General features: G+C 33.2%; 1 protein-coding gene across 3 annotated transcripts; it reads right to left on the minus strand.

Moving 5' to 3' along the window:
• Positions 1-1,061: 1,061 nt before the first annotated feature.
• LOC145012623 (transmembrane 9 superfamily member 4-like) lies at positions 1,062-4,670 on the minus strand. Of its 3 annotated transcripts, none has more exons than XM_078971421.1 (8): positions 4,553-4,670; positions 3,780-3,938; positions 3,659-3,699; positions 2,967-3,549; positions 2,699-2,845; positions 2,149-2,305; positions 1,571-2,055; positions 1,062-1,455 (listed from the first exon to the last, which is right to left on the minus strand). In XM_078971421.1, exons 2-8 carry the CDS (start codon positions 3,926-3,928, stop codon positions 1,236-1,238), a joined length of 1,782 nt encoding a protein of 593 aa, XP_078827547.1. In that variant the 5' UTR covers positions 3,929-3,938; positions 4,553-4,670; the 3' UTR covers positions 1,062-1,235. The 3 variants fall into 3 exon arrangements, with proteins under 3 accessions (XP_078827547.1, XP_078827548.1, XP_078827546.1); XM_078971422.1 differs by having other exon boundaries at positions 4,514-4,667; XM_078971420.1 differs by having other exon boundaries at positions 4,468-4,662.
• Between the last annotated feature and the right edge of the window lie 7,145 nt (positions 4,671-11,815).

Here is an 11,815-nt window from a genome sequence, read left to right on the forward strand (position 1 = left end):
TTAAGCTTTCGTAAACCACTTTTGCCTTCCCAAAGTCTGAATTCGATAATGGTCTGTCTCCCTGACATACAGCTTGCACTGCCTTGTTACCATGCTTGAACCTCACCGAATAACTGATAAACCATAGAACTTCAAACTCTAATGATCTTGATGCAACCTTCGAAAAGAAAGCCCTTAACCATAACCCTACTACAGAATTTTTATACTTGACAGAAGGCTCAGATAATCCTTCAAGTAGAAGATTCACCCCTGCAACAGTTAGACTCATACAAGAGTTGCGAACAGTTGGAACATACTCTGCCCCCAAACCGGGTCACAAAACTCCTCCCCGAAGCTTCTCATATTCTCCAAGACTCTCACCGATTCGAGTATGGATCATGTGCTTTCAGTAGTATGGGCCCAATAGTACCTTCCACACCTATCTATACTTTCCTCAGCAATCCTCCTGAATCCTCCAAGTCATTTCCTCCAACCCTTTGGTTCTGATAAGCAAAGTTGATCACTTGAATTTCACATTCGGTGTATATAATTCTTCAACCCTTTGGTGATTGAGAAGCGGTCCTTGACTTGGCTTCAGTTTGACAAGTCAACTTGGAGAGAAAGTTTGGTATCTTGGGTAGCCTATGTCTTGGGCCCATAATTTAGGTCAACAACTACTAAAAATGAATCTGTTAGTATTGATTGTAACCCTAAAACAAGAGCATGACATTGTAAATGCACTAAATACATAGGCATTGTATAGCACTAAATATCAAACAAAAGAACTCTCTAGTTTTGCATGTGGATGTAGCTTGATTCCTCTGATCAAATGAATCACGTTAATTAAATCCTTGTGTTCTTTGTTATTCTTCAAGAGTTTGTATCACTGTGCTTGTCGAAGTACTTAACTACCTAGCTAGCAGTATGTGAGAAAAATGGAGCAATTGACCTTGATTAAATGGTTGATTTTATCATCTATATATGTTGAATAAGCCAAGTTGGCTTAATGGAAAGAAATTTTATGATTAGCTTTAATGCTACCACAAGCACATACAGATTTACCACTCTAACATATAAAAAACTAAAACTTTAAAAGGACATTATGGATTTATATATATAGATATGTCGATCAATTTCAAAAGGAAAAATGAACACTCGTCAGGTTACACGGAACATGCAATGTTCTTGCATTTATCTTGAGTTTAATCAACAGAAATATATCTCAAGAAACTCTATTAAATGTACCCATTGTTCTATTAATCGCACTTTATAGCTGCGTACAAGTAACGAACAAAGAGCAATGAGGCACGAAAACCCACACTTCCCAGTACCAAAAATACACCGAAACAGACGCATGCCATATAGCCAAAGAAAAAAGAGATCTGCAAGAAACTATTCATGTATGATCTCTCAAAATAATAATAGATGCAATAAACATATATATACAATCCAGTAGAGCCTCCACACAGAAATGACCTGTGTCAAATGAAGAACTCTTATTAGTTGTAACTTATAAATTATTAGCTCATGCATATAGCAATTCAAGACCATAATCAGTTATCTTATCACACCAACTATATATTTAACATACCTCCACCACCATTGATGATCTTCAACTGCAAGCTGGAAATATGTAAGTGCCACAGAAACTAAAGCAGTCATGATGAGAAGAAGAATGAAGACTATGGACATAATACCATAAAGTGTATAAACGCTATATCCCCAAACACTTGTAAATATGTAATACAACTGAATATAGATGACACTGAAAGGCAAAATTCCTGCTAAAGCCATCTGAGGGAGAACACCCCTATACCAACGCAACTTAGGAACCTCTCTAGGAATTTTAGCAGTTTTGCAGGGAGCTTGGAATTCAGACACTCTGGTTTTCCCAATAATGCCTCCTAAAAGATGCAATGGTGATGCTATGAATATCCACAAGAGAGATAGCATGACTATTGCTCTTAATGGTAATGCAGTAGTTGATCCATAATAAATGGCAACATTGTCTAGGAAAGTAAAAGTAAGTAAGAGAGGCCCGAAATATAATCCTCCTGCCACTAATAGGTTCTTTATCTGTAAGGGAGAAATAAAGACAGCCAATCAGTATTAACCTTTTTATGTGAATAAAAATAGATCAAATTGTATAAGTTTCATATTTTCACATACCCAGTTGGTTCCTTCGAGTTGACAATAGAAAGAAACAGAAGTATATCCTGAGACCAAAGATGTAACTGCATATACAATGATAAGTGCGTTCCAGAATACTCCTCGCATATAGGGCTGAAAAACACCTAGGACCCCAAGACCTAGAATTGCTACGATCCTTCAATTTCAACAAATGAAAGGTTAGAAAAGTAATTTAAGATGCACCCCCAAAAAATCATATATAAAAACCATAAAATAAAGTCAAACCCACGTAAATGACAAAAATGGTAACGTATATTTAGATAAAAAATAATATTTCCGAAAAAAACATATATATCGCGCTTTATGAATGCAATTTCAATATACGAATGTTTATTTTGCAAGATAAGACTCGATTTCGCGTATTATTTTTCTCAGAAAACAATGTTTTCCAAATTAGTTAAGGTTTTTCGTGGTGAGGCTACTAAAAAACAATTTCGCAATTTGCAATGGGACTATGGCAAAATCTGTGGTCATTTTTTGCAAAAAGTCAAAAGATAAGACATATTTCATATTCTTTGTAGATACTCACACTACAAGCAACTGGGTTCCAGCACCAAGAGCCGCAGAAAATAAAGACTTGTGTTGTGGGAATCTAAATACATCACCATGGACATTCTTCCATCCTATCTCTTCTTGATTATTTATCACTTGATCCTCTTCCACATCGACTGAGTTCCTTTCATTTTTCATGCAATGGGAAAACAACAAAGGCAACAAAAGAGTTATTCTATTTGACAAACATAACAAACTCAATAACTTGAATATGCAAACTTATTTTTTGTGAGTAGAATCAATACTTGGAAATGTCTTCGCGAAGGACGAGTAAGTAAAATGTGAGTAAGGATACGATCAGAATGAGGAGTGTGACACTTGAGAATGTAATTGAGTGATGATGTATCGGCATGTTGTGAGGTAAAATGGTAGAATCAATGTATATCTCCATTCTCCTATCAAATGATTGTTGTGTCATTGTCCACTTAACAGAGTATGTGAAGCCAACATCAACTTCCTTGTCTTCTGTAACGTCTGCAAATGAATTTGCCATTTGTAGAATCACCTTAATAACTTGATCCTTATTGTAAAAAACCTCGAAATCAAAATGTTTGTAAAGCGAATACTCTGTCTTGATCCTTCCATTAAAATTTCCGTCATTTCTCATTCCTATAAAAGCCCATATTGGCAAGTCATCATAGTGCAATTGCATAAAGTAGTTCTTCTCTATAGCCCTTCTGAACATAGAAACATCTGTTTTACTCAGTGTCTTATTGCATGAGACTTCAAAATCTTTATCCACAAGGAATTCAAGCTTATATGGAGTTGAAATAAGACGATCTCCATTCAACATCTCTCCTAAATTAAGCTTCTTCTCTTTCACAACATCTGTTATTAGATAAACAATATGGAAGGATTCAGTAAGTATAAATGGAGGTTAAAATGACTGAAAGAGAACAAAAGAAAGACCCAACACATTCATGAAAGAATTAAGTACCTTGAGAACAAAATGGAAGTTCATAATAAGCATACGTTTCTCTGAAAACAAAGTAAACAAGAATAAGGAGGAATACACACAAAAATAAATAGAAAGGAAAAATACTATGGAGATGTCTAACCTAGAATTAAAGTATGGCCCAATTTTGTTGGCATAGAAGGGGACTATATCACCTTTACTGTAGCGATGATCATTGGCATCTGATTCTACTTGGATTCCAAGGTAGATCAGTAGAAGCATAAGAAAAGGGTATTTTCGTAACTTTACCATTCCTGTTGATCTACAAATAAAAGTGAAAAAACATGAGCAAGTTTCATACCAAAAATCGGATATATTATAACGAAAGCATCTTGCAAGTAATACAAAACTGGTTCTCATGAAGCCATTTAAGTTGCACAAGTATACCATATTGTTTTACATCAAAATATTACAAGAATCTTTGTGGATTTTGGAAAAGTTGATGATTTGACTAAAAAGAATTTTGGGTTATGTACGTTATATGATATTTTGGTTGCCTAGTATCTCATTGTTCCATAAACAAATAAACAAATTGTTCAATCTGCTATGCGTCACACAATTAGGCGTTTAGCTATAGTTCTTTCAAAGCAATGGAATACAGGATAAATGAATGTCATTGTTGCGAAGGAAACAAAAGCCAAGTTATAAGGTGAATCCTAGTATTAAGATATGAACACTCAAACATAAGTAATTATCCAAAAAAAAAAAAAAAAACAATTTAGTTGTAATTTACTGGAGAGCTAACAGAGACAACAGAATCAAACATCAAACTATAATTGTCAAGTAAATACCAAGAACGTGAGATGATCAGTGATGGAGAAAGAGAAGACTTTTTACAGTGAAGGAGAAGGATGCGGTGATGGAAAAGGTCTTAACTGGTTGCAAACCAGAAGTATTGTTGGGGATGGTGAGACGACTTTGACTTTGAGTCTTCCACTCTCATCAGCCGACTGTAAAGTTCACTTGTCTCATATCTTGGTCGTTATCTGTTCAATAATTTTGAGGAAGTTACAACTTACAAATGTTCAATTTTTTTTTTTTTAATAATATTTTGAGTAAACTACACGAATGGTCCCTATGGTTTGGAATAATTTGCATGTTTGGTCCGTAATTTATTTTTTAACTTGGAAGATCCATAATACTTGTTTTTCTTTCACGATTGGTCCTGTCTGAGTTAAAAAGCTTATTGTGCCACTTGATGATTTCTTTTTAATTTTTGTTCCTTTTCATCATTTTTAATTAAAAGAAAAAAAATAATAAAATAATAAAATAAAGTAAGCTTCTCATCCCTAGCTATATACAGATATACTATATATTTCTCTCTTATTTAACATAGCAAACCCTACATGTTGTTTTGTTGTTCTATGCCATCAACCACTCTTCGGTGAATTAATCCATTTCAATGGGTGTTTGGAAGTGCTTTTTAAAACAACTTATTTATTTATTGGATTTTCAAAAAGTCAAATAGTTAAAAAGGTGTTTGGAAAACACTAGCTTTATAGGCAAAAAATAATTTTTCCAAAAAGCCATGAATTTCTGAATTTCCAAAAAGCCAATAAGCATTTTGAGAAGCAATTCCAAACACTCTCTCAAGACCCGAAAACAAGTTATGTCTAAGTGTCTGCTGCTAATTTGTACAACCTAGATCTGAACAAGAGCTTTAGTGTCGCCGTCATCGTTTTTGTTACAACATCGGATCCACCCTCGGAGAAAACATACATGGTTTGTCACCCACCTGTTCGCCGTTGGAGTAAATCACTAGAGCGAGAAAAGTAGAAAGAGGGAGGAGCCTTGAAGAATCAATATGAGATCTAAGTTTCAATTGTTCATTGTTTCGGCGATGTGGTTGTTGTGTGCTAGCAATGTTTCGAAGCAGGAAATCAAAGAATTTAGGGATGGATTTATGGTTAGGATTTTTAGTCTAGTTTCAAATTTTTATTCCAATATATTGGATAGTATGATTTAATTGAATGTCTGGTGTGAATGAATTGATTTTTGTTTTTGATTTTAGATTTGATTTCCTTTTCGATTTAATTTTCCATGGTTGTCTCCTCCGTTGTCAGTTGACGAGCTTTTCATTTTTTTTTTTTTCATTTCAAGACCAAAAACAATATTTGTCTATGTATATGATGTTGATTTATGCAACCTAGATTTGATTTTGGTTTTAATTTTAGATTTGATTTGCGTTTGGGAATTGATTTATGGTTTTGATTTTAGATTTAACTTTTGGTTTGAATGGATTCAATATGGTTTTTATTATTTCCGGTGTGAGAGATGATGTTATTTGCTTCAATAGTATAGGTGATGGTGGCGTAGATGGTGGTTATTTCTTTTGGTGGCATTTTACTCCGTCAAGAGAGGAAACTGGGTGAAAGACTAGAAGGTATAAAGGGACGATGTTAATTTTCTAGATTAATCATAAATTTATAATAATAAATTACAAAAGAAATACATAAATAATAAAATTAATTAAAAGTCAATTAACAAAGGTTTTTAGGTTAGACAAGGACAAACCTGCAACAAAAACAAATAATATAGACCTTCTGAGTTAAAAAAAGTTAGCGATTAAATGCATAAGTTACCCCAAACCATAGACCATTCGTGTAATTTACTCTAATATTTTTAAAGGAAAGCCCTAGAAAAACCCTACCTCTTATCCTTCAATGCTAAAAAAACCATTATGACATTTTTTTGTATAATAAAACCATTTTATTTGTTCATCATGCCTAAAATAACGATTAGTAATTGTGACATCCTCAAATTTCTCGGCTAGAAAAGGATGTTTTAGCTATACTTATTTTAAAACATAGTTAATTTATAAATGTGGAATTTGTCCCGTAAAAATATTTACGAATAAATGCTTTCCATTGATTGATTAAAGTTTGGGATGTCATAACTGATACAAGAAACATAAGAATAAACGTAATCATTACATGCCTTACATATTTAATGGTTTATGTTTCCTTTAATCTCTCATCAGATCGAACATCAAGTACCTTCATATTGATATCTATTATGCAAATAAACTGAGTGGGTTAGGTTGAAAACCTGGTGAGTACCACTAGTACAAAAATGACATACGGCCACGCTTTTTGGAAATAGGGTTGTCACGGATTTGGTTAATTGTGTCACTAAAGGTCATTAATCAAATTACAGTAATGTTTTAGTCCATATCAACTAAAAACCGTCACTATTACAAACTATTTTCACACATTTTATCACTGTTTTACATAAAAAGTGTGAAAAATACTTGTCAATAGTCACATTATATTATTGTGATTGTAAGTATTTTATTATGACATGTTAAAAAACACGTGATTATAAGTGTTTTATGATAACAGTTAAATTTCATATGTATGTCTAAAATTAATGATTTTGAATATATAAAAAAATAACAAGTAACTGTAAGTATTTTATGATGATATTTAAAAAAATAAAACATGTAACTAAAAGTATTTTATAGTCACGTTTTAATTTTTATATGTCTAAGCCCATAACTATAATTGGTATGTACACGAATTGATAGCACCAAAATCCTTTTGGGTTGCCCTCAAACCTAGCAACTAGACAAAGAAATTATGAAATGAGACAGATTAATTTATTATAAGATTAATAAATTAATATAAATGATTTATTAATATGTTATGAGATTAATATATTAATTAGAAATCATAATGTTTGATTAATAGTTGGCCAAAAATTAAATGGAATTGAGTTTCGGGTTAATTATATTAATTATAATGTATAAAGACTAGTTTGCAATTATCAAATAGTTGGGTGGAAGGTTCCAAAACCTCCTTGGAGGAGGTGGACGAAATCTATAGGGGAAACCCTAATGATTTCGACAAAGGGCCTTGGATAAGGCTTCTGGATAAGCTTGGGCCCGAAGCAAAAGAACATTAGAGTTTTCCCTTAAACCCTAGCTGCCTCAGCCATATAAGGAGCCTCTTGGCTCCTGAATTTTGATGATCCCTACACCTGGAGAAACCTTAGCCGAAAATTGCATACTCTTTCATCCTCTCTCTCTCTCTCTGTCTCTCTCTCTCTCTCTGTGTAGCTTCCTTCTTTCTAGTTCTTGGGTGTGATTCCATTAGAGGCATTACATGTGTGGTGCTAAGCTTCCAAGAAGACCAAGATCAAGGATTACAATTGTTTACTATAACAATTGAAAGGTATGTGATTCTAAAACCCTAATTAGGTATTTTCAAAAATAACATCCTCTCTTAGGGTTCTTGTTTTGCAATTCAAAGTTATATGTTCAATAGTTAAAACATAGATCCAAAGTAGGTTGCATGTGAACTTAGGAATCGTTTTTCTAGTTTATTTTCTTTACTTAAAACTCCTCACTAGTATCAGAGCCCTTGTTTTTTTTTTAAATTGAATTGTTATAATAGTTGAATTGCAAATTAGGGTTTATAGCTATTAAACCCTAAAGGCCATGTTTTTCGTTTTTAGGGTTTTGGTTTGAGGGGTTTTCGAATAAAAAACCCCTAGCCTCCATAAACCCTAATGGAAATTAGGGTTAGGGTTTAAAAAAATCCTAGCCACCTTCTTTAACTTTCGAAATTTCCTTAGGTTTTTAGGGTTTCTTGTTTGGATAATTGTTACTTAATTGGATTAATTGGATAATTATCCTGTACCCTAAATTTTTGAAATTTAGAGGGTCTAGGATTAGGATTAAATTAATTGTTTAATTTAATTAGACAATCCTCCCAATATTTAATAAATTAAAAGTTAATAGATAATTATTAAATTTAGTTTTTGGTTTATTTTGAATTTGAAACTAATACTCTAATTTTCGAAAATTCATATAAACCCTAAAGTTTTATAAAGTTTAAAACACTCCTTTTATATATATATATATATATATATATATATATATATATATATATATATATATATATATATATATACATATTAATTAAAAGTTAAATATTATATATGTATAAGAATTGGTCAGTAGAATCGCTAGTATGCCTCATTCACGAAGCTAGTCTATAAGTGGGTATAAGGAAACTGCCTATAAAATGGTAGTTGAATGGGTGTCCACTCTCACCCACCACTTCCTTGATTAGTGGAGGGTCGTTAGCAGAACGGATTTGATAGGACAAGTTAATCTCATTAAAAGTGTAATGTTATTAACTAAGTACTAGAACATCATTTTACAAAATCCTAACTCTAGTTACTTTACGAAAATTTTGAATAGTATGCTAACCCATGAAATTGCACATTAGGCTTTATAAGTCGTTAGTGGAGCATATGTGGTTAGTCGCCACACTAATTAGGACTAATAAAAAGTCGTAATGGGTATCTCATGATTATCATTGTTGAGGGAGCATGTGTGCTTTGCCAGTAAATCAATAGATAATGATAAAGACAATGAGGTGACCAAGCACATTTGAATGGTTATTTACATCTTGTTTGTGATCCTCGGTATCCCAGTCACAAATAGAAGAATATAATCCAAGATTGAAACATGTCATTGAAAAGTTCAATGTATCTCAAAAGAATTAGGAATTTGACTTAATTTCGTTTCATCTAATGGTGGAATTAGTGAATCGTCATTCACTTACCTTTATGAAATTCACACTTGGATCTCGGAATCCCAATTCTAAGTTGTGAACCCTCATAGTTGGATCCTAACCCTAATATTGTATCTTTGGGATATTATATTAAGGTATCTTGAAATCTAACTGAAACTATCTTTTTTTTTTTTTTTTCAGATGTCTACTCCTGGAAACACTTCTGCTTCATCATCCTCCAACTAAGGTTTCTCTTTGCTCTCCATTTGCTCCAGAGTCGTTATGGATGGCACGAACTATAATGACTGATGCGTAACATAAAAATAGCGCTTCATTTTGAGGACAAAGAGTGTGTCCTCGAGAAGGAGCTCAAAGAGATTGATGAAACCATAGTTGCTCCCAAATGATATGATGCCTATAAGAAGCATTATGACGATGCAACTAAAGTGGCTTACATCATGGTCGCAACCATGTCTTGTGTATAACAAAACCCTTTTATGCTCATATTTTATAGAATAATTAATTATATTTCCTTTTATGCGACATATTTTTCTCTTGAGAAAAGATAATCGGTAAACTTTTCATTAATTTATGAAATAAATTATAGGCTATAAATAATACAAACTAACCCCAAACCTACTTCATCTCGAATAAAGTGAATGTCAATATTTACATCCTTCATGCATTGACGTTGGACAAGAATCGAGTTCTGGTATATAATATTAAAGTTGTCACAATTAAAAACCGGTGGCATTGGTGTTAGTGCAATGGAGTTTGTTTTAATTACTGTTTTTTCTAACATGTATTACTCCAAGGAGTATAACTCGTTTACGAGACAAGTAGAAGAAATAAAGCACGGAGCTAGCTTTAAGTTGCTTATAGAAGATATATTGGTGTTAAATTGTGAAGTAGAAGGAGAAAATGAAAAATTATAAGTAGATTGTTATTTTTAGAAAGTTAGAATGCAAGTATTTTATGGTGCGACACATTGATCAAAGATGTGTCAAGTCTTGGTAATCGGTCAAAGGTTACGATGCAAATATCATATTGGTTACGATGAGATGAGGTGTCTAGTAGTGTACACGTGCTGAGAGGTTAAGATACGTGGACGTATGAGGGGACACGTAGTAGACGCCCGATACGTGTAGCATTATTCGTGGCATGATGACCTTGTGGTCACAACGCGATTCCTTAAAGTCTTTATATATAAATATTGTGCTATTATGAACTCTATTTTAAATCTAACAGATGAATTCCATAGACTGGTTGGTGTAGGTTATAAACCCTAACTAGTGGATTTGTGAGAAATATGGAAATTAGTTATTAGCTTAAGTGCTTAAGTTAGTAAACAGTTGTATCATGAAGTTTGATGAGTTTGGTGACAGTTGATCAGCAGGTTTAGCGTGTAGTAAGTTATGACAGGTTCAAAGGAACTTTTTAATTGTTAAAATAGGTGTTGGCATGTGGTAAGCTGAGAAGCAAGATAGGCCAAAGACTAAAATTAGAGCTAGTCAACTAACTAACCAGGTAAGTAACTATACTCTAACACCTATTGTTTTTTATGTATGTTTTTTTAAAATGTGTGTATTATATATATATATATATATATATATATATATATATATATATATATTAATATATGTATAATTGAGGATAATATGTTGAAGTCTAGTGAAATAAGTAGCATATGATAAATGATGTATTTACTATTAGTGTACCACATATCGGTATGACACAGTGTTATAAGTGACTATATATGTTGGAGTCCTCATTGTCTCCATAAGGGATCTTTTGGCGAGACAATATTAGGCTCCACATATAATTACATGGTATCTGAGTCGACGTTCTGTACCCCCGTGGCTCACCACATCCTTATATATCCTTATTGAGCCTCTGAATCTGAGAGGAATTATAAGTGTATTCCACATTAGTATGACATGGTCTTATAAATAAGTACATATCTCAGAGTGCTCATTTGCTCCGCAAGGGCTCTTTTAGAGAGAAAATTTTGGGCTTCACATATATTTACATTTACTTTGGATGGTCTATATCCAAAGGGATGTATGATTGTAGTGATGATGCAATGGTTAGCCTTAACGGTGTTACAAGGCAATAATCATTAAGGTGAAAATAATACTAGTAGATCTTATAAGGAGTCATGAGGCAGTAACCAGATAGTTTCATTTAAGTAGTATATTTGATATGTTGTATGTTGTAGTAATGCTCGACTCGAATCTAGTACTTAATGCAAATACGATTCCTGGTGATAACTTATTGTATTTACAATGTGGTGATGGCATTGAGAGGGCAGGCCCGAGTGATGAGAAGATCTGTAGGATCATTCTTGTCGAAGTGGTTGTGGCGATCAAGGAGACTATTCCTGAATTATTTAGGTTGGTTAGGAACATGTTGATCGAGGAGTTTAACTGGCAATATGTTGTTGTTGTGCAAGCTACCACTGTTGCAACCACTATAGCTATCATCATTGCAAGACTTCAGAGAGACGGGGCGATGTAGTACCGGGAGTTCAGTGTTATGAAGCCTCCAAAATTCAGAGGCAACAAGGTCCCGATTATTTCTTTGAGATGGATATATGACGTGAAAGGATGTATTTACA

This window comes from Lactuca saligna, chromosome 8, assembly GCF_052625555.1.
Source record: "Lactuca saligna cultivar CGN05327 chromosome 8, ASM5262555v1, whole genome shotgun sequence".
In the NCBI taxonomy this organism is placed as follows: Eukaryota; Viridiplantae; Streptophyta; class Magnoliopsida; order Asterales; family Asteraceae; genus Lactuca; species Lactuca saligna.

What these genes read in the sequence shown, in the direction of transcription:
- LOC145012623 (XM_078971421.1), bottom strand. Translation starts at nt 3,928, where the DNA reads ATGGTAAAGTTACGAAAATACCCTTTTCTTATGCTTCTACTGATCTAC. An exon ending in GGGCCATACTTTAATTCTAG is followed by an intron (nt 3,700 to 3,779) that starts GTTAGACATCTC and finishes CTTTGTTTTCAG; the next exon opens with AGAAACGTATGCTTATTATG. An exon ending in CTTCGCGAAGACATTTCCAA is followed by an intron (nt 2,846 to 2,966) that starts GTATTGATTCTA and finishes GAAAAATGAAAG; the next exon opens with GAACTCAGTCGATGTGGAAG.